Genomic DNA, 27,957 nt, shown 5'->3' with positions numbered 1-27,957 from the left:
CATAATCTTGTGTAATTATATTATTACTGAAATTTGTGTTTTCGTATTATCTTATATTTAAAAAAAAAAAAAAAAAAAAAAAAAAAAACTTTAAATGTTTTTCAGGGAAAACAGCGCCATCTTAAACCTACCAGCCGCTCAATTTGTAAAGCATACCGCAATAAACTGTGCCGCAGATTACTTGATTTCTTGAAGAAGGGAAATACAAAAAAGAATCCCGAATTGATACTCTTACTGATGCGGAGTTTTAATTTAACTTTGACTAACAGCCTCAGTAGAAACAAAGAGAAGCAACTCAGTCATTCTGTAAAATACTTGGATTTGTTTGTTCAAAATGCTGTACGTATGTTCATATTTTTTATTTAATTTGGTTTTAGTACTTGAAATTTGGTTTTATTCTCTTGTGCATGTCACTAAATGTGTTCATTGAATTTGGTAAACTTGTTGTTATTGATCTTACTACTGTGGTATTGAGAGCTTCATTTTTTTTTTTTTACAAGTTTTTTTAGCTGACTCAGCTTATTACTTTTTTTGTGTTTCTGTACAACACATTTTATTTCTTGTCATTGTGAAATAGTTTGGAGGCAGAATATTTATTCAACAAGTTTGTTGATGTGGCTGATTTCTGCAGGAAGTAAAAAAAAATATTCATAGAGCATGCACTTCCATTTCACTTATAAAAAACTGACACAGGTAAAGCAGGGAAAAAATGTGGATAGAAGATTTATTTCTTGATGTGATCTCTCAGATTTTCTCAGCATGATTGGCTGTCATTGTGCTTCCTGGTATTCTACCAAGTTGTCGTATCCATTTTATGCACAATATTTCGACAACTGCCCCAACCCTCTTCTTCGGATACTGTCTGTTTGGCTGTTATGTGTATTCTCTGCATGTACTTCAACCAGATTGTGTTCTTTTTTATGCTTATCAGGAAATTTTCTTTTTGTGTGTCATGTGGATAAAATAGCAAAAGTAATTAATGTGTAGTGTTTGTATTGTTTTTAACTGCATCCCGCTACCTGCTTAGATGAGCCATCTGAAATGAGTAATGATTCTCCTTGACTCCACATTATGTAGAAGGGCAAATTTGAATACTCACTGGTAGGGCATATCAGCCAAAGTGAAATAATTATCTTCAGTCACTGTTTCACAACTTGTGTTACTTCCTGTCCCCTAATGCCAGCTCCTCTGAATTGTTCAAATTGCTCTGTAACATATGTCTCATCTTCCTGTTATGAATCTTTAGCAGGCTCCTCTCCTGTGCCACTTTTAATTCTGGGGACCTTCTTTCATGAGATCATCGTATTTTCTAGAAAGTGCACTGAGAGGTGCTCTCTCTCTCTCTCTCTCTCTCTCTCTCTCTCTCTCTCTCTCTCTCTCTCTCTCTCTATTAAGGAGTTTAATGGACCTATAAATAGAAGTTGCCTCCTAAATCTTATCCGTGTATATTGAAATTGCTGCAGTAGATTTAACACTTTCAGAGTGGTAAAAAGGACAGCACACAATTTTAATTCTGCATCAGAGACTTTATAATAATCATCTAGAAACATTGTAGTAGTCACAGCACTTACTGTTATTTGCAGAAATAATTATCCCCATCTTATTACAGGTTGTAAGTCTGAAACTAATGCCGGTGCGCAATATACAAATTTAATTTGGGAGTAAATCTGATGCATTGTTAATTGTTTATTATTAGTTACTATGTTAACTGACACTGTTAGGAAATATTAACGAATTGGTGCTGGTGATACCATACATGTCATCTTTTAGGGCCAGCTGCACCATTATTTTTATGTCTTCCAATTCATTTGTTCCTTGGTAATAATCTTCCATTTTTTTTTTTCCAATTATGCGTGTAATGGTTTATGTTTTGTGCTTAACTAATGATTGTATGCCACACTGTTGCTTTACTGGATTGACTACTTTTTTTTCAGTTGTCCAGTGCTAAGAACTCTGGCCCTCAGACAGAAGATGCCATTGCGTTGCTCTCTACAGTCCTTCGCCATCGCAGTAGGTTGGGGCGTTTTCTCCCTGCAGATTTTGTAACTACAGCATGGGCAAAAGTTACAACAGATACTGCTGTATCTGTAGACAATGCACAGCTTCTACTGGAGAGTGCCACATTGGAGGAGTATACACACATTATTCAGAGTCTTGCATCACAGACTGTGAGTAAAAGTCTGTTTCTTTATGGTGCATACTTGGAACATTAGTTTGCAGTTGCTTATAATATATCCTATTTTACAGTATTGTATTGATGGAAAAGACTTATATAATATTTAGTGCATGGTTCTGATAATCATAGCTCATGTGAATAATAATTAAATGAATCTTACTAAAGAGGGAAGAGTGTCAATGAAGTATGAATGATTTATTTTTCAAATGATGGACAAAGAAATAAACTTGCAGTTTGATCATTGCAACTGATTTAATGTCCTGATGATGAAAAAACTGGAGGAAAAAAAAAGTAAACTTAGCTTCAGTCCAAAGATTGGTCTGAACAACACAATGCTTTACTAGCATGCCCCAGTTTTCTTTACAAACTGTTATTCATGAAATAAAACAATCTACATAATAACACTACAGTAGTGAGAATGAACTCAGTTCATATGTTGTGCAGTGTAAAGCCTGTACAGTCTTGAATATGAAAATTTTTTTCTGTACATTAAGGAAATGAATACACATTGCAGTTTTTTTCTTCAATTTGTAGTTTGCAAATGATTAAATTTGAAAAGATACTTCTAGTCCACAACAGGAATTTGTTCAATATGACAGTCTTTGTAATGTTAATACATACTGACATTTCAGTCCTTGTAAGAGCGTAGTCTAAGTGGCACTGAAAAAGTTCATGATGATTTTCTCATATTTGTTGCATGTGTAAATGAAGCTTACACACTTTTGCACAGCTTCACAAGTACTGAAGGTAGGACTTTTCAATGTTATTGTCATTTTTCTTTTATTGGTATATTTTTTGTATTTTTGAGAATCCAGATTTTTACTCATCTTACATCTAATTCATTATATGCAATAACTCCTCCACTTCTGTAATATTATTTTGTAATGAGAATTAAATATAGGATCTGCAGTTCCTTTCTCAATTTGCCTAATGACATCTGTTTTATTTTTGTTTGTTTATTTATTTATTTTATTTTAGGAAAGTAGGTTCATGGATATAATTAATGTCTGCCACAGTTTTGATAGACTTTATATGAACTAATGAAATATATTATTATTGTTAATTATAATCAGTAAAATATGTTGTCATTTGGCTCTATTTCAGAAAACAGCTGTTGCGTTATGTTCATCAGATGACATAGAGAGATGCCTCGTCCTTTGGTCGTCGGTGATAAAAAGTAATTTGAGCAGTGAAAAGAACAAAATAAGATGTACAACTCTGACCGATGTACTACAGCTTCTGTTTTCATTTGTTTCTCTAAAAGTACCTGATACCTGCAAAAGAGACCTCCTGAAATTTTTTGAAGTTGCTATTAATTATAACAAAGAGGTAATCAGTTCATCACTTCATATTTCAGTCATTATTATAGATCTATCATAGGAACTGAATTATTATTATTGGGTGGATGGGGGGGGGGGGGGGGAGGAGGAAATTGCCCTGTGAAGTTTAATTCTGGTGATTTCTGTGAGCAGTTATTCTATAACACTATGACAATTCCCATTTAGTGTTTCTGTTTTTTCATTTGTTTTGTTTCTAGTTCTCATGCGAAACACATATTTGACAAGTTGTTGTTTTGAGTCTTTACTCCTGGAAGTAAATATAAATGACTCGCTCTTGAGGACACGCTACACAGAGATGTTAAATAAGAATGAGAGGAAAATGTGATATCAGGACTGGTGTTTGAAAAGGAGTTTGAAAGCAAATGGGAATGGGAGGTGAATCTTGAATACATCATTTGTAATAATTGTCATTGCCAAAAATACACAGAGATAAATTTTGTTAATTAAATGTTGATGAAACTATGCCTTCTTCACTCCATTTTTCACTGGTCTTTCTCATTAGTTTATTTTATTTTAATGTGCTACATGTCAGTTTTCAAATACTTCAGCTATACAGATAAATTTCACAGTGTTAGCATAATACATCTCATCACTATCACACCCTATCCTCTTCATACATTGTTCTCACTTCCAACTTCTATTTCTCTCCTCTTACCGCTTGCAAGCCCCACGGGGGGTCCCAACCCAGGTTCACCCCAGTCCAGACATAACACCCAAATCTTGCCCCCCTATAATTGAAATCTTAATTGTGTTAGTAGTCACCTATAATACACAAATGACTTTTTGTGATACTTTCTCCTAATTTTGATGCAGAGGGAGGAAGTAAAGGGAATCACAGAATAAATCTTCCATGCCAACTCATATTCTGGAGGAAACCACCTTCTGCTGCTCTACTTTCATCTGTGCATGTTCTACATCTTCTTTTATTAATAATTTCAGTTCACTGTTCTCTGTAAGTCATTTCTCGTGACAATGTAACATGTAAACCCATGTGTCAATGTGGTACCTGTTGTGACAGTGCCACGAGATTTAAAAGTGCCGCTACGTCAGTACACAAACACGGCGATAGAGGCGCTCCGCAGCTCGGCTGAGCGCGGGAGCGCCACCTGGCTATGAACGGCGCTGGCCGCATGTCACGGCATGGCAGTTGAGTGACAGATACCGAGTTGGTAGCATGAAACCCACTATTGTTTCTACGTTTGTATATCCACACAATTTATTAGTGAATTAAAGGTTATAACAGTACCGGGACTGGGAATAGGGATGAGGGAAAGAGAGACAGTGAAAAATGTGAAAATGAAATGGCCAAAGGGCTAGAATTGTGCATGGCCAGCCACCGTGGGTGAGAGGTAAACACAGAAAAGCACTTTTCAGTATATGTTAGTAATAATGTTCCACTAGGAATGAGTAAGGAAAGGCTAACAGTTATTTTTTTTATTTTTTTATTTTTGGAACAGTGGAAGATCCAGGATGGAATGTAACAATATTATGAAAAGGATAGTTGCTACTCCCCCCCCCCCCCCCACCCATGAACCATGGACCATGCCGTTGGTGGGGAGGCTTGCGTGCCTCAGCGATACAGATGGCCGTACCGTAGGTACAACCACAACGGAGGGGTATCTGTTGAGAGGCCAGACAAACGTGTGGTTCCTGAAGAGGGGCAGCAGCCTTTTCAGTAGTTGCAAGGGCAACAGTCTGGATGATTGACTGATCTGGCCTTGTAACAATAACCAAAACGGCATTGCTGTGCTGGTACTGCGAACGGCTGAAAGCAAGGGGAAACTACGGCCGTAATTTTTCCCGAGGGCATGCAGCTTTACTGTATGATTAAATGATGATGGCGTCCTCTTGGGTAAAATATTCCGGAGGTAAAATAGTCCCCCATTCGGATCTCTGGGCGGGGACTACTCAAGAGGATGTCGTTATCAGAAGAAAGAAAACTGGCATCCTACGGATCAGAGCGTGGAATGTCAGATCCCTTAATCAGGCAGGTAGGTTAGAAAATTTAAAAAGGGAAATGGATAGGTTAAAGTTAGATATAGTGGGAATTAGTGAAGTTCAGTGGCAGGAGGAACAAGACTTCTGGTCAGGTGACTACAGGGTTATAAACACAAAGTCAAATAGGGGTAATGCAGGAGTAGGTTTAATAATGAATAGGAAAATAGGAATGCAGGTAAGCTACTACAAACAGCATAGTGAACACATTATTGTGGCCAAGATAGACACGAAGCCCACGCCTACTACAGTAGTACAAGTTTATATGCCAACTAGCTCTGCAGATGACGAAGAAATTGAAGAAATGTATGATGATATAAAAGAAATTATTCAGATAGTGAAGGGAGACGAAAATTTAATAGTCATGGGTGACTGGAATTCGAGTGTAGGAAAAGGGAGAGAAGGAAGCGTAATAGGTGAATATGGATTGGGGCTAAGAAATGAAAGAGGAAGCCGCCTGGTAGAATTTTGCACAGAGCACAACTTAATTATAGCTAACACTTGGTTTAAGAATCATGATAGAAGGTTGTATACATGGAAGAACCCTGGAGATACTAAAAGGTATCAGATAGATTATATAATGGTAAGACAGAGATTTAGGAACCAGGTTTTAAATTGTAAGACATTTCCAGGGGCAGATGTGGACTCTGACCACAATCTATTGGTTATGACCTGTAGATTAAAACTGAAGAAACTGCAAAAAGGTGGGAATTTAAGGAGATGGGACCTGGATAAACTGAAAGAACCAGAGGTTGTACAGAGTTTTAGGGAGAGCATAAGGGAACAATTGACAGGAATGGGGGAAAGGAATACAGTAGAAGAAGAATGGGTAGCTTTGAGGGATGAAGTAGTGAAGGCAGCAGAGGATCAAGTAGGTAAAAAGACCAGGGCTCTTAGAAATCCTTGGGTAACAGAAGAAATATTGAATTTAATTGATGAAAGGAGAAAATATAAAAATGCAGTTAATGAAGCAGGCAAAAAGGAATACAAACATCTCAAAAATGAGATCGACAGGAAGTGCAAAATGGCTAAGCAGGGATGGCTAGACGACAAATGTAAGGACGTAGAGGCTTATCTCACTAGGGGTAAGATAGATACTGCCTACAGGAAAATTAAAGAGACCTTTGGAGATAAGAGAACCACTTGTATGAACATCAAGAGCTCAGATGGAAACCCAGTTCTAAGAAAAGAAGGGAAAGCAGAAAGGTGGAAGGAGTATATAGAGGGTCTATACAAGGGCGATGTACTTGAGGACAATATTATGGAAATGGAAGAGGATGTAGATGAAGATGAAATGGGAGATACGATACTGCGTGAAGAGTTTGACAGAGCACTGAAAGACCTGAGTCGAAACAAGGCCCCCGGAGTAGACAACATTCCATTGGAACTACTGACGGCCTTGGGAGAGCCAGCCCTGTCAAAACTCTACCATCTGGTGAGCAAGATGTATGAAACAGGCGAAATACCCTCAGACTTCAAGAAGAATATAATAATTCCAATCCCAAAGAAAGCAGGTGTTGACAGATGTGAAAATTACCGAACAATCAGTTTAATAAGCCACAGGTGCAAAATACTAACACGAATTCTTTACAGACGAATGGAAAAACTAGTAGAAGCTGACCTCGGGGAAGATCAGTTTGGATTCCGTAGAAATACTAGAACACGTGAGGCAATACTGACCTTACGACTTATCTTAGAAGAAAGATTAAGGAAAGGCAAACCTACGTTTCTAGCATTTGTAGACTTAGAGAAAGCTTTTGACAATGTTGACTGGAATACTCTCTTTCAAATTCTAAAGGTGGCAGGGGTAAAATACAGGGAGCGAAAGGCTATTTACAATTTGTACAGAAACCAGATGGCAGTTATAAGAGTCGAGGGACATGAATGGGAAGCAGTGGTTGGGAAGGGAGTGAGACAGGGTTGTAGCCTCTCCCTGATGTTATTCAATCTGTATATTGAACAAGCAGTAAAGGAAACAAAAGAAAAATTCGGAGTAGGTATTAAAATCCATGGAGAAGAAATAAAAACCTTGAGGTTTGCCGATGACATTGTAATTCTGTCAGAGACAACAAAGGACCTGGAAGAGCAGTTGAACAGAATGGACAGTGTCTTGAAAGGAGGATATAAGATGAACATCAACAAAAGCAAAACGAGGATAATGGAATGTAGTCGAATTAAGTCGGGTGATGCTGAGGGAATTAGATTAGGAAATGAGACACTTAAAGTAGTAAAGGAGTTTTGCTATTTGGGGAGCAAAATAACTGATGATGGTCGAAGTAGAGAGGATATAAAATGTAGACTGGCAATGGCAAGGAAAGCGTTTCTGAAGAAGAGAAATTTGTTAACATCGAGTATAGATTTAAGTGTCAGGAAGTCATTTCTGAAAGTATTTGTATGGATTGTAGCCATGTATGGAAGTGAAACATGGACGGTAAATAGTTTGGACAAGAAGAGAATAGAAGCTTTTGAAATGTGGTGCTACAGAAGAATGCTGAAGATTAGATGGGTAGATCACATAACTAATGAGGAAGTATTGAATAGGATTGGGGAGAAGAGAAGTTTGTGGCACAACTTGACCAGAAGAAGGGATCGGTTGGTAGGACATGTTCTGAGGCATCAAGGGATCACCAATTTAATATTGGAGGGCAGCGTGGAGGGTAAAAATCGTAGGGGGAGACCAAGAGATGAATACACTAAGCAGATTCAGAAGGATGTAGGTTGCAGTAGGTACTGGGAGATGAAGAAGCTTGCACAGGATAGAGTAGCATGGAGAGCTGCATCAAACCAGTCTCAGGACTGAAGAACACAACAACAACAACAGTTGCTACTCACCATATAGTAGCAATGCTGAATCACAGATAGGTACAACAAAAAGACTGTCAGAAAGTGAGCTTTTGGCCAAAGATGGGAGAGACAACCAGGTGGGGGTAAGGAGGAGTCTGGGGCAGGGAGAGGGAGGATAGCAGGATAGTGGTTGGGGACAGCAAAGTGCCGCTAGTGGGAGCATTCAGGTACAGGGTGGAGAGCAGGGCAGCTAGGTGCAGTCAGTAGGTTAGACGGAGGGTGGGGAAGATAGGGGGGCAGCAGAGAGGAGAGAAATAAAAAGACTGAGTGTGTTGGTGGAATAGAGGGCTGTATACAGCTGGAATGGGAACAGAGAAGGGGCTAGGTGGGTAAGGACAATGACTAATGAAGCTTGAGGTCAGGAGTGTTATGGGAACATATGATATATTGCAGGGAGAGTTCCCACCTGCGCAGTTCAGAAAAGCTGGTGTTGGTGGGAAGGATCCAGATGGCACGAGCTGTGAAGCAGTCATTGAAATGAGGAACGTCGTGTTCATGGGAAAGTACTGTTATTGTGGAAAATACTGAATGTTCACCTTTATGACAAAATCCCCGGTCAGAATGTGACTTGCATGCTTATAGTTTTCCCTACATGCTGCTGAATGGTTCATCAGAGACTACTGATCATTATGACACTAGATACCACGTCAGTATATCTGGTGGTTTTCTGATTCCTTCTATTCTATGTCCCGTCTGTACCTTTTCCACTACGATCCCAGGCCCAAGCACAATCCTACTCTTACATTTTGTAAATATGTTCTCCCTCAGTTCCACATGTAAATCGAAATCATATAACTTGTCAATGAGAACAAACCCAACTCTCCATACATTAATAACTCTTTTCATCAAACAGTTCAACTAAATCAGCATCGATTACTATATGACCAAAAAAGAAAAAAAAAAAAGAAAACTTTTAAATGTTCTACAAAATTCATTTATATATTTCTTCCAGCATTCAAGCTGTAGTTTTGAACTAAATTTATACAGTCTCCCAAATAGATCCTTACATACAGTAGGTTTAAAATAACTTTATGCTGTTAATGTTGAAAATTCTGCTTCTGTTTTCTCAAATACAGTGAATCAAACGGTGAATCTATCTTTCCTTGAATTTTTTCTTCAGTCAGATTATTCACACTTACCTCCAGTTTGTAAAAGGGGACTCATTTTTCTGAAACTTTTAGTCTTGCACTGCTATCTGAAATTTGTTTCTGTTGTTCTGCAAATTCTCATTCAGTACATTCTTTAATTTGTTTCATATCCATATTTGCATAGTTCATTTACTTCATTCCTCACTCAATCACAATGGTTAATTACCTCAGAATGTAAATCGCCTTTTAAATGAGTGAAGTGGATGTTTTAATTCTACAAGGGCGAGTCAAATGAAAACCTTAAATTTGTAATGACAAATCAAAATTTCGGGCCATTTTCATGTAAGTTGGTAAGCACATTACAAACAGCGTGCAGAATGGCCTGTAGGTGGCAGCATAGTGCAGATGCACACATATCAGTATAAAGATGGCCACCCGTGTTGCGACTTTCACCAGCGAAGAACAGCGTTCTGTTGTTCAGTTTTTGTGTAGTGAAGGTGTGAAACCTACTGAAATTCATAGTCGAATGAAGGTTCAGTACGGTGATGCATGTTTGTCACAGCAGCAAGTCTACGAATGGAGTAGGAAGTGGAAGATGCTCCTCGTCCAGGTCAGGCACTACGGGTTGTGACTCCACAGAACATTGCAGTAGTTGAAGCCATAGTGAAGGAAAACTGCCAAGTGACACTGAATAACATTGCAGCATGTTTACATATTAGTCATGGGTCAGCACACCATATTGTGCATGATGTGCTCCAGTTTCACAAAGTGTCTGCAAGATGGGTGCCACAGGAGCTGACTCCTGAAATGAGATAACGACCTGTTTATGCTTGTGAAGAACTTCTTCGGTGCGTTGAACGATAAGGTGATGGCTTCCTTGCAAGAATCATTACTGGGGACAAAACCTGGGTTAACTTCCACCAACCGGAAACCAAGAGAGCGAGCAAGGAATGACGCCATTCTTCATCACCAAAACCAAAGAAGTTTCAAACAGAACCATCAGCAGGGAAGGTTATGCTGACTCTCTTTTGGGACGAAAGAGGCATCATTTTGGAGCATTACATGCCCAGAGGGACCACTGTCACCTGTGCATCATACACAGCTCTCCTAAAAAATCATCTGCGGCATGCAATCAAATCAAAGTGACGTGGATTGCTGTCAGCAGGTGTCCTTTTGCAACATGACAATGCAAGGCCCCACACTGCCCATACAACAGTTGCAACAATCACAGACCTGCGTTTTGAGTGTCTTTCTCATCCACCATACTCACCAGACCTTGCCCCAACTGATTTCCATATGTTTTGACCATTCAAAGACGCAATGGGAGGAAAGAAGTTCCGTTCTGATGAAGAGGTACGCCATGCGGTGCATGAGTGGTTGCGCGGACTACCAAAAGAATTTTTTTTCTAAAGGAATTTATGCACTTTGTAAGTGCCGGAGGACTTGCATTGAGCATGGGGGAGACTATGTTGAAAAGTGATACAGCTTTGTACCACTTCTGCACAATAAATAATATTTTTAAAAATATTTAAGGTTTTCGTTTGACTCACCCTCGTAATATTTTTCAACTTACCCGAGCCTTTTCTTGACATGGCTCACTTATTAATCTGTTGATATACCCTCTCATAAATTGTACGTAATTTGTCAGTGAGTGTAGTAGTTAATTGTCCTACAGTAGCATTTATCTGAGTAAAAGTGTTTTCAAACCTAACACTTTGAGCATTTAAATTAACATTGGTTTGTTCTTTCACTGTTTTCAGATCAGTCACTAGTTGTCCCATTTTGGCATTTAGGTCAGAAATACCTCATAAAATTTCTTCAATCCTTCTTGTTAAAACTGTCATAAAGTCCAAATAATAATACTTGAACCATACTTCCCCAGTTCACAATAATTACCAACACTTACTTTGTAAATCACTTCTTAAAATTAGTCCGGTTCTCTTTCAACATGCAATATCATGTAAGACAGAAAAAATAAAATACAACTCACCTGGCTATGTTGTGCAGCATGCTGCATCATAATGTGAACTGCAGTGCACCATCTTATCCGTCGGTGATGTTGTGATGTAGATGTGGAACTGTCTCCCAAACTGCAAATTTCTGTGCAGTTTATTGGTCAGTCATTGCAATTATTTGCTGTCTGCCAAAGCAGGTGGCTGTCAATCTTCCATTTCATCATCTTAAAAAAATCATCTGTGTTAGATAAAATGCTGTGACTTTTAATTGCATGTCATCAGCTACAAATTTCTTTGTAATAACTGCTCTTTAGAATGTAGATTAACATGCGCTCTTCCTTTCTTCAATGAATTATTCATTTGGTTGCCAATGGTAATGCCACAATCTCATGATAATTCTTCATGTAAAGTGGGTTATTCTTCTTAAATACTTTCCTCTAATAATCTCCCCTACCAGTTTTTGTTTTGTATTTTCTGTTTTTATCACACATAATGCCATACATTAGTCACATCCAAAGTTTAAGTTTCCATTACGCTTCCAGCCATCAACTTGATCCATGTCCTGCTCTTGATGTCACAAATGTGGTGTACTGGCGTTGAAATATTAATTCAGTTCTTCTTACATTTATTCTTGACGTGGATGCCCTTTGGCTCTCATATTTCTGATCAATTTATAGTTGTGGTGCCGTTAAAGACTGTTACACTACATTTTTAGTCACTACCGCATAACCCATGCAGTCCACCTTGAATTAATAACACATGTTTTGACTTCTCCATTACTTTATGCCCAAACACCAGAGTATATGGGGTTAAAAATTTTCAATAAAATAAAAGGCAGTAATATATTTAAAATGGAGATTGGTTCACTGAAAAGATTGCTCTTTACTCTACTGGTGGAAAAGTGTTATTATTCTGTCGATGAATTCATTGAGGACAGCTTCACAATCTGAACACAGGGATTGTAATACATTTATTATTTTATGTACATGTGTAGCTGAAACTTAGAAATGTAAAATATAATGTAAACTTTTGTATTTCTCTTAAAAAAGTGAAAAAAGTTTCTTTTGTAAACCTTGACATGTCTCCTGTACATCAAATCAAATGATTTGAAAATTGTATGTAATGAGATGAATAAACCACATAACATAACATAACATAACAATTATGGCAAGACATACTGACAGTGCTCAACATCAACCATAGAATGAATCTCAGAAATCATATTTCATTTGTTTCTCACAGCTTAATTCTCCACTGTTAATGTGTATTTGCTGCATCTTCAAGACAGGCCAGCGATTCCTGGAACTTTTATTTTCATGTCCAGGCAGGTACTCCCTCTCTCGAAGTTACTGCAATTGCTGTCCTACGTTGAAGACGTGCATCGTGCCTCGACATGGCTCATCCACATGCAAATAAAAATAACAATACTATACAATACCTGTACCTATATATTCAATAGTTTATTTTCTATCTTAATTGCGAATATCATATACTGATAAGAAAGCATATGGATACACATCACTTGTTTAAAATGATAAGTGCTAGCTCGGTACTGTTACAAGAGCCCCACTGTTTTCAGAGTGTGCTGTGCTTTTTCATGCCAGTATACTTATTAATAAGTGGTTTAAATTATACCACTTGGTGTACTGGCATTTGAACACTTCTTTCTCTTAGTCTGCACAACAGTCATAAATTTATTGAATGTAGGGGCATTTTTCTATCTCAGCTGTATTTATTTAGACTTGTGCCATAACATATGCACGAAAATGGCTGTGTATGCACACATTGTGCTACCGTTTGTATTGGCCTACAAACTGTGCTCCCATAAGTGAATCGAATACCTGTCAAACCATCAAGTACAGTAAACCTACACGAACAGTAGCACATTGTTTGAATACACTGTCACCTTCGTGCGTGTGTCACTTTGTTCTAATCAATCTGTTCAGATACTGCAGTGTGTGGCATTGCAATATTCTCACAAAAAAGTGAAACTCTGTTTATGTTTAGAGACATGTGTGTACTTAATGTTAATATACGGTATGTCTAAAGTAAGAATTGTTGCTGATGAAATTGATACGAAAGATTTAATAAAACATGTTTGAGTTGTTGCTACCAGTATTTTAGGTAGTGCCCTGTACTTCAAATCCATTTGTATTTTTAATATTATTCTCCAACATTCCATGTACCGGGTGGTTCTAATTAAAATGCAGCTTCTCATGGATATGCAGTATGGGCTGTAATTGTCATATGGCAGTGGAACTTGATAGATATGCTAATGTGCAATTGATTTACACTAGAAAAAAATTAGTTCCAATTTTGGCCATTAGGTGCAAATCTGTCTGTGTAGAGCATCTTTTTTACATCTCTGATGAACAAATTGTGTAAGCAGCAGTTAATAATAAAATCAGCATTTATGCCTTTCTTATTTGTTTGACCTTTTCTGCCCATGTACCATTCCTAATATGTTACATATGGGAACATTTCTATGAGTCTTTCTTGCATTTGCAGCACCAGGTTTGCACATGGTATGGATATGACATGTAATGCATGATGGAACAGAAAAAAATACTGTTTTTCAATTATATATTAATGTTAAAATGTATTGCTTGTGCATAAATGTATTTTAACCTGTTTTATTCATCTTCCAGGTGCAGCTTGTACCAGTAGTTCTGGATCTCTGCCTGACAATAGTTTTACGAGCTGAATTATCGTTGATTGGCAGTGTGTCTGAGATGGTAGACATTTCAGATATATGCCTACAGCTGCTTATGACAATGATGATAAAATGGGAGGTTCATGTCATGGATCGTGTGCCACTTTTGCTTCTATGTGTGAGAAATTTGATTTCTGCTATTGCTGAAAGAGCAGATGTCACATGTAATCATGAGTATTCTGTGTCGGAATTGACAATGTTAGCTACATGCTGCCACAAACTTGAAAAGTGAGTGACATTTTAATGTTATCTGTACCAAACCAGGTTTTATGAATGATGTGTTGGTTCTGACTTTCTCACATCTAAATTGTGAAAACTATATATTTCAACTTATTACTTCAAAATTATATTCAGATACAAATATATTAGAATGTAAATAATTCAGGAGAATAGTAGAGATGTTGAGTCATCCAAAGGCACACAAACAAGACTGAAAATTTGGATGACACCTCAAAGGGAGGCAGCAAGTATACAATATAGGAATTCAGGGCAGAGATGCTGCAGGTGAACTTAGTCAACAGAACTGGTGGGATTGTGCAGCAGACAACGGGGATGATGTGGGTGGGTGGGGGGTCAGAAGAATGGGAGACAATGTGGCTGCAGGGGATTACCTGAGGTTGAGGTCAGGAATAAAGAGAACGAAGGATGTTTTGCATGGGTATCTCCCATTTGCGTAGTTCAGAAAGGCTGATGGTATGGGCAGGGATTCATATGGCACAGTTTGTGAAGCAACCATTTAAATCGAGCATGTTGCATTCAACGGTATGCTCTGCAACTGAGTGACGAATGCTGCGCTTGGCCACAGTTTAGCAGTGGCTATTACTTTGGGTGGATAGTTTGTTGGTGGTAATGCCCGCCTAAAATACCATGCAGCAATTGCAGCAGAGCTGGTATATGACATGGCTGCTTCAAGAATGGCCCTGCCTCTGTTGGGATAGGATAAGGCTATGACTAGACCAGAGTAGGATGTGCTGAGTGTTTGAATTGGACATATCTTGAACCTGGCTCTTCCACAGGGGTATGACCCATGTGGCAAGGCTTTGGGATTGGGTGTGGCATAAAGATGTGCATGATGGATGGGTAGCAGACTATCATTTTAGGACGGGTGTGAAGTGGGTAAGATGTCCATCATCTCAGGGCACAATGATAGCTAGTGAAAGCCATGATGAAGGACATGCTCTTGTCAACCAGCACCTCCAATCAATTGCCTACAGCATATCCTCATATAATTAAAGATACGAACTGCTCCCTTTACTGACACTTGACCATGCCCACCCCATTACCCTCTGGATCGCTATTCGCTAGTGTTGATTCTATCTTCCTGTACACCAACATCCCCTTTGCCAATGGCCTTGCTGCTATTCAGCACTACTCCCAACGTCCTTCTTGCTCCAAGCTATATACGTCTACCCAATTATATCCTCACATGTACTTACTTTCCCTTTGAGGGGAAGATACATTTTAAAAAATCTGCAGCATAACCATTGACACATGGATGGCTCCCTCCTATGTCATTCTGTATATGGGCTATCTAGAAGAAACTTTCCTAACCTCACAAAACCCCAAACCCCTTGTCTGTTTCAAGTTCATTGATGGGCCAAGAAATCCTGTCGGAGTTCTCCACGGCCTTCTCTACTGTTCCCTTCACCCCAGAGCTGGCTCCTTGTGGATTGCAGCAGGTGCCATGAGCTGCACTTTGAACATCAGAGTTCTCCACGGCCTTCTCTACTGTTCCCTTCACCCCAGAGCTGGCTCCTTGTAGATTGCAGCAGGTGCCATGAGCTGCACTTTGAACATCACAGTCAGTGAAGAACCAATGGTTACCTGGGTTGCAGTCTTCTGCTTCTACTGGTAGTTCTATGCTTGTACTGAGAGTTCTGTTGTGTTGCTCATTGGTGCCAAACATCTCTCCTAGTTGTTGATAGTTTGCTCTGCTGGTGAACATTCAGTGTGTATAGACACACATCCATGCCAGGCCTCTACTTACTGCTAGCTATGGCCATAGCAGTTGTCAACAGCGTAGGAGTTCTTCAGAATAAGTTGAGTACAATATATTTATTCAAACTGCCTTTGTGTCAACTAATCTTTTGCTTGCCTGTTCAGACTCTTACAGCAATAGATCTTTGGCCACCTTCCACCCGTTTGTGGTTACCAGTGTGCAACAAAACACTAACAATCAACATTACCTACATTTTGGAAGCTGTTATCCCATCCACACCAAAAAAATCCCTCCCATATCATCTGGCTATATGTGGATGATGCCTCTACAGCATGAGAGTTCCCTTGCCTAGGTCTCATTAAGGCCTTCGCAGACAGGCACTATCGCCCAAACCTAGCCCTCAAACACAGTTTCTCATGCCATGTCCTCATACACCCATAATCCTCCAACCAACCTTAAGAACTAGTTGTAAAGGAGCACATCACTGATCACTCATCATCCCAAACTGGAGCAACCTAACCATGTTCATTGCCAGAGCTTTGACTATTTGTTGTCATTCCCACAAATGAGAGACATCCTACCCACAGTCATTCTACCCCTCCTAAAGTGGTATTCCGCTGCCCACCCAACATACACAATATCCTGATCTGTCCCTCTGCCACACCAATTCCCAACCCTTTGCCACATGGGTCACATCCCTGCATAAGACCCAGGTGCAAGACCTGCCTAATTACCCAGCCAGCACTTCCTGTTCCAGTCCTGTCACAGGCATATCCTGTCCCAGCAGAGACAGGACCACCTGTAAGCAGCCATGTCATATACCAGCTACGCTGCAATTTGTGCACTGCATTTTATGTTGGTATGATCAACCAAAAATCTGCCTGAACAAATGGCCACTGCCAAATTGTGACCAAGAGCACAGTTCACCATCCAGTTGTAGAACACGCTGCTGAACACAACATGCTCTTTTCCAGTGTCTGCTTCAGAATCTGTGCCTTCTGGATCTTTCCTCCTAACCTCAGCTTTTCTTAATTACGTAGATGGCAGCTACCATGGCAGCACATCCTTTTTTCTCATAATACTCAATCTCTGCTAACCATCAGCAACCTGACCCTCTTCCTCAAAATCTCCACTTCCTCTGATCTGTTACCTCTTCTTCAGTCATCTTGAGTGTGTACTGCACAAACCCAACAGTCCTGGTGTCTCTGTGTGTCTCATGTCTATCCTGCATCATCTCTCTCTTTCATTGCTCTAGTGTACACCTGCTGTCTCCCTGTGACCCAACAACTAACTTTCCCCAACCCTCCCTCCCATTCCCTGCCTCCATTATCACCTCACCCATTCCATCAGACACCACCACTCACCTCTAGTCCACACCAAACTCACTCTCTCTCTCTCTCTCTCTCTCTCTCTGTGTGTGTGTGTGTGTGTGTGTGTGTGTGTGTGTGTGTGTGTGTACACAATACCTCCACTATTGAGTGAATTGTTCTCTGTACTCCTAAATCACTTATATGCAGATACAGTAGTGACATGTCAGCTTGTTATGATTAAATATCTGACATTATATCTCTAAACGACTACTTTTTAAAGAAATGTAACAATAACCAATTAGGGAGAAATGAGAAATTTACAGAATGAAATTTTCACCCTGTAGTTGAGTGTTCACTGATATGAAACATCTTGGCAGATTAAAACTGTGTGCCGGACGAGTCTCAAACTCAGAATATTTTCCTCCTGTGGGCAGTTGCTCTACCAAGTGAGCTACTCATGACCACCCTCACAGCTTTACTGTCTTCAGTACCTCATCTCTTTCCTTCCAAACTTCATGCAAGTTCTTCTGCAAAACTTGTAGGACTAGTGCTCCTAAAAGTAAGGATAGAACACTTACCTGCAAAAGGCGAAGGTTTCATTTTTGAGACTTGGTGCTGCACATAGTTTTAACCTGCCAAGAAGTTTAAAGAAAAATTTAGTATGCTTAAAGTTAGTATTTTGAAAAACTGAAATCAAATGATGATCCATTTTTTAAGAGATTTATAAAAGGCAGATTATTTGTTTGAAAGTTAAGAATTTCTCCACCTTACGTTATTTTTAAACTAGTATGCTACATGTTTGGTGATTCTGTTTGTGCAGTTTCAGCCTTTTTTAATTCTGTGTAATATTGGTGTTACTCTCATTTTTCTTCCTGATGACAGTGTATGAATGGCACACAATAAGTAACGTAAAATATTTGTTTCTCAGCCAGTTTTGGTTTAAAGAATGAAGAATTTGTTGTGAGGCATCATGGAATATTCCCACCTCAGCCCCTGTAGTTTATAAAGTTCTGATAGTTGACGGTGCTACTCGTAGCCTTCAAAATGGTGTCTGTAATGGAGGTGCTTTCCAAGCAGAGAGCTGTAATTGATTTTCGTTTGGCAGAAAACCAGAGCAGCGTGGATGTTAATAAGACATTTGCAGAATGTCGACAGTTACCTGGCAGTGAACACAAGCATGGTGAGTCTTTGTCAGGATCGTGCAAACCTGTCGGATCGCTAGCGTACCGTCTGGCCACACGCAGCTGTGACTTTTGCAGTGTTGAACATGCAAACACACTCATTCGAGATGATTGATGGATCACAATGAAACACCTCGCTGCACAAAAGGATGTCTCTATTGGTAGTGTTGTCACACTCGTCCACTAGTTTGGGTACTCAAAGGCGTGTGCCTGCTGGGTTCCTTGCTGCCTAACAGAAGAGCATAAAGAGCAACGAAGGACCATATGAGCTGAGCTGATAGTGTGATATGATGTTGATTGTGACAATTTTTTCTCAAATATCATCATGGGCAGTGAAACATGGGTTTATCACTTTGACGTAGAAACAAACATCACCTCTTCTCTGAAGAAGAAAATGTTGAAAGCTTCACCTTTAGCCAGTAAAGTCATGTCAAGGGTCTCCTGGGACTCTGAAGAGGTAATTCTGTTTGATGTGTTCCACCCTTCCCCGTCATGGTGAAATGATCAACTCTGAAGTGTATTGTGCTACCTTCAGGAAATTGAAGAAATTACTTTAGTATGTTTGTCACCACAGAAGTGCAACAAACTTCTCCTTCTCCATGACATAGCAAGGCCTCACACAAGTTTACACATCCGAGAGGAGATCACAAAACATCCTTAGACTGTTTTTCCTCATCCACCCTACAGCACAGATCTCGCACCTTCCGAGTTCCATCTGTTTGGCCCAATGAAGGATGCACACTGTGGGAAGCAGTACATGGCTGCTGGGGAGGTTATTGATGCAGCAAGACATTGGTTCTGATGTCAACCAATGGAGTGCTACCATGCAGGCACGCAGGCCCTCCCAGTAAGGTGGTGTAAGGCCGTCACATTTAACAACGATTACGTTTAAAAATATGATTTTTTAAACCAGAAAAGTGGGGAATAATATGGTGCATTGAAATCCTAAGTAAAAGCAACCTGTTTGTAGAGAAAAAGAAAGTGTTGCATTTCTTATTGGATACTCGTCATATTTTCTTTTGTGTTGTAAATAAACACACATGAACATTCAGTATATTCTGCCATATTTAACATATAGAGTGATCCTTGTTGTTTTAATTCATATCACAGCATACCCTTTGTAAAAATGTAATGATAAACTTCTCTTACATTTCCCTTATGTATCTTGCAGAAGGGCATCTATCATTACATTGACACTATGTGCAGATATAGAACTTCCTCAAAACATTGTGTTTCCATAACATACCGGAATGTCATTAGCCATAAAACTATATCATACAAATTAGAAAGAGAGGAGAGGTGCCGCAACGAAAAGGGGTGATGTATGCTTTTAGAGTTGCATCCATCTATCTGCTAAACCAAGGTTTCATGCTTTTCACTGAGCCAAGATGTCAGTGTACTAATATCAGTTCACAGTTTGGTATTATATGGCATGCTAAGAGTTTACAATGGGAGAAAAGAGTGATTAGCAGATTATTTATAATTTTTTTTTTGTGGAGAGCTAACAGTGATTTGCAGAAATGACCTAAACAGGACTGTTGACGTAAATTTACCATGTTGTTGGAATTTAACCCTACTGGAGACAATAATAAACTAAACATTGCTTTGTAGACAGTATCCTGTGGGAATGTAGTGGTGTGTCTCAGAAAGATGTATTCAGTATCATCCTTACTGTGGCTCTCATTTTTTCAAGTTCAATTTTTTTATTGTGATACCCCAAGATTGATACCATTGCACAAAAAAGTATTGTGCGTGATTTAGCCTACATAGGAAAAGAGAGAGGGATGCCTCGCAGTTCCCATATTTGAAGAAAAAGAAAGACAAATCACTCAAAAACTTATTTATCTTTTACCTAAAACTATTTTTATGAATCAGCTGATTAACTAGTAAGTTTATTTCTTTCTGCTTAACTATAACTATTGTTATTTTGTCTTTGTTTAATAGCTAGATGTAGAGGGTCAAATCATTCACAACGTTGATGAAATGTACGGAGGTACTACATACAACATTTATGAGGCATAAATTTGCTTTTAAAATCACTTATTCTTTGATAAGTTCCTCTTTATGCCCTGGAAACTCATGCCAGTACTCAGATACAAACTGAAGAATACACTGCTTCTGTTTCTCGTATTTTGTAGTCCTCCTTGAGCTAGACACATCTACATCTACATCGATACTCTGCAAATCACATTAAGTGCCTGGCAGAGAGTTCATCCCACCACCTTCACTATTCTCTATTATTCCAATCTCATATAGCGTGTGAAAAGAACGAATACCTATATCTTTCTGTACGAGCTTTGATCATTTCTCCCTATGTAGGTCCGTGTCAACAAAATATTCTCGCATTCGGAGGAAGATGTCCAGCCCTGCCCTTCTTTGAACTTTTTCAATGTGCTCCATCAGTCCTATCTGGTTAGGATCCCACACTGCGCAGCCGTATTCTAAAAGAGGGCGGACAAGTGTAGTATAGGCAGTCTCCTTAGTAGATCTGTTGCAATTGCTAAGTGTCCTGCCGATAAAACACAGTCTTTGGTTAGCCTTCCCCACAACATTTTGTATGTGTTCCTTCCAATTAAGTGGTTTGTAATTGTAATTCCTGGGTATTTAGTTGAATTTACAGCCTTTAGATTTGACTGATTTATCGTGTAACTGAAGTTTAACAAATTCCTTTTAGCACATATGGATGATCTCACACTTTTTGTTATTTAGGGTCAAGTGCCAATTTTTGCACCATTCAGATATCTTTTCTAAATCTTTTGCACTACGTTTTGATCTTCTGATGACTTTACTAGTCGATAAATGACGACATCATCTGCAAACAACCTAAGATGGCTGCTCAGATCGTCTCCCAAATCGTTTGTATAGATAAGGAACAGCAAAGGGCCTATAACACTAGCTTGGGGAATGCCAGAAGTCACTTCTGTTTTATTCGATGACTTTCCGTTACTACGAACTGTGACCTCTCCGACAGGAAATCACAAATCCAGTCACATAACTGAGATGATATTCCATAAGCATCCAATTTCACTACAAGCGGTTTGTGTGGTACAGTGTCAAAAGCCTTCCAGAAATCCAGAAATATGGAATCAACCTGAAATCCCTTGTCAATAGCACTCAACACTTCATGCAAATAAAGAGCTAGCTGTGTTTCACAAGAACGATGTTTTCTAAACCCATGTTGCCTGTGTGTCAATAGACCAGTTTCTTCGAGGTAATTCATAATATTTGAACACAATACATGTTCCAAAAATCCTGCTGCATATTGACGTTAATGATATGGGCCTGTAATTAAGTGGATTACTCCTACTACATTTCTTGAATATTGGTGTGACCTGTGCAGCTTTCCAGTCTTTTGGTACGGATATTTCGTTGAGTGAATGGTTGTATATGGTTGTTAAGTATGGAGCTAATGCATCAGCATACTCTGAAAGGAACCTAACTGGTATACATTATGGACCAGAAGACTTGCTTTTACCGGCCATCCTGATTTAGGTTTTCCGTGATTTCCCTAAATCGCTGCAGGCAAATGCCGGGATGGTTCCTCTGAAAGGGCACGGCCGACTTCCTTCCCAATCCTTCCCTAATCCGATGAGACCGATGACCACGCTGTCTGGTCTCCTTCCCCAAACCAACCAACTTGCTTTTAGTAAGTGATTCAAGTTGATTCACTATGCCAAGGATATTTACTTCTACAGTATTCATGAGGCAGCTATTCTTGATTTCTATTCTGGAATATTTACTTCATCTTCTTTTGTGAAGGCATTTCGGAAGGCTGTGTTCAATAACTCTGCTTTGGCAGCACTGTCTTTGATAGTATGTACATTGCTATCGTGCAGAGAAGGCATTGATTGGTTCTTGCCGTTAACATACTTCACATACAACCAGAATCTCTTCGGATTTTCTGCCAGGTTTTGAGACAAAATTTCATTGTCGAAACTGTTATAACCGTCTCACATTGAAGTCCGCGCTAAATTTCGAGCTTCTGTAAAAGACAGCCAATCTTGGGGATTTTGCATCTGTTTAAATTTGGCATGTTTGTTTTGTTGTTTCTGCAACAGTGTTCTGACCCATTTTGTGTACCAAGAAGGATCAGCTCCATCGCTTGTTAATTTATTTGATATAAATCTCTCAGTTGCTTCCAATACTATCTCTTTGAATTCAAGCCACATCTGGTCTGCACTTATATTATTAATTTGGAAGGAGTGGAGATTGTCTCTTAGGAAGGCGTCAAGTGAATTTTTATCTGCTTCTTTGAATAGGTATATTTTATGTCTATTTTTTGAGGATATGGAGGTTACAATATTCAATCTCGCTATGACAGCCCTGTGTTCACTAACCCCTGTATCCATTTTGATGCTCATTATTAAATCAGGATTACTTGTTGCTAAGAGGTCAAGTGTGTTTTCACAACCATTTACTGTTCTCGTTAGCTCATGAACTACTGTACGAAATAATTTTCAGTGAATACATTTAGCACAATTTCAGATGATGTTTTATGCATACCTTCAGAAATGAACATGTTTTTTCGCCAACATATCAAGGGTAAATTAAAGTCACCACCAACTACAATCATATGAGTCGGCTACATGTTTGAAATCAAACTCAAGTTTTCTTTGAACCTTTTAGCAACTGTATCATCTGAATTGGGAGGTCGGCAAAAGGATCCAATTATTATTTTATTCTGATTACCAACAATGACCTCTGCCCATACTAACTCACAGTAACTATCTGTTTCGATTTCCTGACTAGATAAACTACTTCTAACAGCAAGAAACATGCCACTGCCAACTGGTTTCGCCTATCTTCTTGGAACACCGTTAGGTTCTTTGTAAAAATTTTGGCTGAGCTTATTCCTGACTGTAGCCAGCTTTCAGTGCCTATAACGATTTGAACATCAGTGCTTTCTATTAGCACTTGGAACTCTGGTACTTTCCCAACACAGCTATGACAATTTACAACTGTTATACTGATGGTTCCTGTATCAACGATCTTCCTGTGTTTGGCCTGCACCCGTAGTGATTGAAGCCCTTCTTGTGTTTTCCTGAGACCCTCTAACCTAAAAAACCACCCAATCCACACCACAAAGCCCCTGCTACCTGTGTAGCCGTCTTTTGTGTATGGTGGACACCTGATCTATTCAGCGGAACCTGAAACCCAACCACCCTGTGGTGCAAGTCGAGGAACTTGCAGCCTACACAGTCGCAGAACCGTCTGAGCCTCTAATTCAGACCCTCCACTCAGCTTTGTACCAGAGGTCCGCAATTGGTCCTGTCGACTATACTGCAAATGGTCAGCTCTGCTTTCATGTTGCAAGCAAGACTGGCAGCCTTTATCACTTCTGTTAGCCGCTCGAAACCAGAGAGAATCTCTTCTGATCCAAAGTGACACACATCATAGGTACTGATGTGAGCAACCACCTGCAGTTGGCTGCACCCTGTGCTCTTCATGGTATCCGGGAGGACCCGTTCCACATCTGGATTGACTCCACTGGGTACGCACACAGAGAGCACATTGGTTTTCTTTCCCTTCTTGGCGCCATGTCCTTAATGTTGGAGCTCCCAACTATCAATAATCCCACCCTCTGTGCTTGTTCAGATCCTGCAGGCTGAGAGGTTTCCTCTGAAACAGGACAGGCGACAGCATGTGGCTCAGCGACAGAGTCAGCCACAGACAGCACCTGGAACCTGTTTGTCAGACTAACCCAGGAGGCTTTACGTACGGCCATCTGGGAAATCTTTCACTGCCTGCTACAACCCGGGCGACCTCCCACTCGACCACAGGTGAGGGGTCAACCACAGTGTGAGCAGTAACTGGGCTGGCCACTGGTGAGGACCGATCGGAGGACATAGACTTGCTGAACATGTGTTGAATCGCCACAGCCGGCCCACAACAGTGGTGCCCATCCACTGCAGCTGCTAGCTGTGTAACCAAGGCCATCACAGCCTGGAGCTGAGAGCGAAGTGTCACCAACTTGGCTCACATCCACACACAACAATCGCAGTCCCTGCCCGTACTAAAGACCATGGAAAACTGAACTATACAGATAAACGGACTATCGGCACATGCTGCACAACTCTACTGTAGACCCTGACGAAAATGCAAGTACTGTGTCTAATAAATTAGATTAATATGCAGAGATTCAGAAACCTAACTACCGAAGCACTCAGGTGAAACTAAATTATTCGCCCAGATTAAGAACTTGTAATATGTCAAAAAATTGGTTTACTTTCTGATGCATGCAAAAATGGTAGAACTATTAAATAAACATGCAGAAACTCAAGAAACTAAACTATTAAAGCGCACAGATGATGATATAAAATTCGCTCCTGGTTAGGAAAAATCTGTTACTTCCTTGTTGCTACTTGTGTCTCGACCACCTGCTACTGACCTCCCTCAGCCAGGTCGTTCACAACTTTGTTTAATAGCTAGATGTAGAGCATCAGATCATTCACAACTTTGTTTAATAGCTAGATGTAGAGAATTTATGAAATCTTTATTTTCGTGCCACTGTGAAGGGCTTGTGTAGTCACTCAAAAAAGATCTGACAAAAAATACTCTTATTTTATAAGAAACTAACTGTTCTGTGGTATTATTGACAATTTGATTGGTTTCTATTTGAACCCATTTAATAATTTTGTCTGATGGGTGAATTCAGTAAATTACTATTTTAATTTTCAGTCAGAAGACCAGTTGCGATGGCCAAGGCAGCAGTTGTTGTAAATGATTTTCAGTTTTGTAAAGCCAGATGAGAGTGATCACAATCTACACCATGTTTCATATGAAATTTTTAAAGAAGTTGTAATCCAAAAATAGTGTTTTTCTTTCAGAAAGGGCACATAACCATGCTTTGACTTACATAGGAAGTAGGAAAATATGGGGCACAGAACCATGCTTCGACATACATAGCGAGTAGGAAAATATGAATATCACAAATTGTTTATTCTTCTTGTACTCATAATTCAAATTTGTCAAGCAATATAAACATTTTCAATAGCTTTTGTCATCCATCTTACATATTGGATAGCCCCTGGAGCGCAGGAAGATATTCTACGAGATGCTGCTGCAACAAGATGTATCACAATTAATGCTATTACTTTAATATAATACCCTGTAGGCTGCAGGTATCTCAGAGGAGACTAGGGTGGGCAGGTGGCTAGGGCGGGACAGGGGTTGTGTTTGGCGGGACTGGTAGAGAGAGGTGGGATGCAGAAAGTGGGGTTGGAGCGAATAGCTGGCAGCTAGGAGGGAGGTAGCAGGTTTGCTGACTAGAATAGTTGGAGGGAGGGGTGGTAGTTGCAATGGCTAGACATGCAATACCCGGATGCTGGACACAGGATGCAGTGCACGACAAAGGTGATGTGGAGATGTGTATTGGGAGGGGATGACAGGGCAGGCAAAGGGGAAACTGTTGTATAAAGCATGTGGAGACAATGGTTTACTGAAGACTGAGGTCAGGAGTGTTACACGAGCAAAGGATATGTTGCTAGAATAATTCTCATTTGCATAGTTCAGATAAGCTGTTAGTGGAGAGGCATGTGAAGCAGCCGTTGAACTCGAGCGTGTAGTGCCACTTGGTGATTAACTTTGTTCTTGGCCACAGCTTGGATTTGGCCATTCATTCTGGTGAACAGTTGTTTGTTTGTCAGTGGTTGCAGTAGACTTGGTATATGGCATGGCTAGACATGCAATACCCGGGTGCTGGACACAGGATGCAGTGCACGACAAAGGTGATGTGGAGATGTGTATTGGGAGGGGGTGACACGGCCCTGCCTTCAATGGGATAGGATAAGCCTGTGACAGGACTGGAGTAACAAGTGCTCATTGGTTGGATGGGTAGGTTGTGCACCGTGGAGTTCCACAGGGATACGACCCCTGTGGCAAGGGGTTGGGAGTGGAAGTGCCTGGGACCAGGATGTTGTGAAGTTGTCTGGGTGATAAAAAACCACTTTAGGAGGGGTTGGAATGATCTTGGCTAGGACGTCCCTCATTACTGGGTATGATGATAGGTAACACAGGCCAACAAAATTCGTTTTTAAAAAAAACTTTTTTTACTTTGATAGCTGATCTTTATAGATTTTTATGAGCTGAATCCAAATCTAACCTTAGTTTTATTGTATCACCCATAGTTTTCGAGCAATATGCTTTTTATTATATAGTATAAAAATCCGATGCCATACAGTAAATGGGGAAATTAATGAAATGCTTTGTTACAACATAAGCACGGTTTGTATTTACAGTAAGCTACTTAAAGCAATTATATGTGTTAATAGAGGTTTCACTTGTCAGCTGGATTTGGTTTGTATTTTCTTTCTCTTTTGTCATTGAAGCTTCTTGTGTAGCTTTTTCTACAATAAGTCGCTTGCTGCTCTTCTCGGTGAAGTGTCTAACAGTAGCCCTCCACCAGGCTGGTGTTCCAGCGGCATTGATAGTGTTTTTCCATCACTTTAATGTCCTGGTGAAAACGCCCTCCTTGCTCCTCACTAACATCTCCCATATTGTCCGGAAAGTAATCAAGGTGACGGTTCAAAAAGTGAACTTTCAGGCTCATTAAACATCCTAAAGTTTTAAACTTCTTTAACATCGTAGCTATAATAGAAATATATTCTGGATCATTTTCATGTCCTAAGAACTTTGTAACGACTTGCTTGAATGATACCCATGCTTCTTTCTCATTTAAGGTCATTGTGGATTCAAAGTTAACATCAAACATCAATTTTCTAATGTCAGGTCTGATAAAGATGCCTTCTTTTAGTTTAGCTTCTGAAAGGTGTGGAAACTTTTGGCAGAGATACTTAAAACATAGTCCGTCTTTAGGCAAAGCCCTTACAAACTGTTTTATTAGGCCTAACTTTATATATAGAGGTGGTAAAAGTATGTTTTTTGGATCTACAAGGTTTTTGCATAGAATGTTCTTCTCACCAGGTTTTAAAGACTCCCTCACAGGCCGGTTCTTTCTGCACCAGTGTTGATCCCAAGCCCTTCTGTCCCATTCACACAAGAAACATGGAAATTTAGTAAAGCCACTTTCTGACCAAGGAGCATGCATGTTACTTTTAGTGCGCCACATATCATCCAACCATGATCAGAATAGCCTATTTTATTTAGCTCTATTTCTAGGTTTTCATAGATTTCTTTCATATGTACAGAATGTCCAACAGGTATAAATACATACAGGTTACCATTGTGTAATGAAACAGTCTTTAAACTAGGTTTGGATGAATCAATAAACAGCCTCCAGACTTCCTTTTCGTATTCAATACTAAACTCATTCATTAGGCTGGGTGGTTCAGGAATCGGCAAATGTACACCATGCCCTGTTGGTCAGATGGCAGACACTGCAAAAGTAGCAATCATCGGTATGATTTCTTGGCTCCCTCCAAATCACAGGAACAGCAAATCCAAAGGCTTTTTTCTCC

The 27,957-nt window shown here is 39.7% G+C and overlaps 1 protein-coding gene across 1 annotated transcript in view; it reads left to right on the top strand.

Moving 5' to 3' along the window:
- Positions 1-27,957, top strand: part of LOC126162321 (uncharacterized) — a 135,723-nt gene that overhangs the window by 93,084 nt on the left and 14,682 nt on the right. The window contains exons 9-12 of the mRNA XM_049918745.1: positions 106-339; positions 1,935-2,168; positions 3,281-3,505; positions 14,047-14,339. Coding sequence (XP_049774702.1) covers positions 106-339; positions 1,935-2,168; positions 3,281-3,505; positions 14,047-14,339 — 986 coding nt within the window. The remainder of the gene's footprint in view (positions 1-105; positions 340-1,934; positions 2,169-3,280; positions 3,506-14,046; positions 14,340-27,957) is intronic.

Source organism: Schistocerca cancellata, chromosome 2 (genome assembly GCF_023864275.1).
Source record: "Schistocerca cancellata isolate TAMUIC-IGC-003103 chromosome 2, iqSchCanc2.1, whole genome shotgun sequence".
In the NCBI taxonomy this organism is placed as follows: domain Eukaryota; kingdom Metazoa; phylum Arthropoda; class Insecta; order Orthoptera; family Acrididae; genus Schistocerca; species Schistocerca cancellata.
The sequence above is the reverse complement of the archived record's forward strand: the minus strand, read 5'-3'. Positions and strand labels throughout refer to the sequence as shown.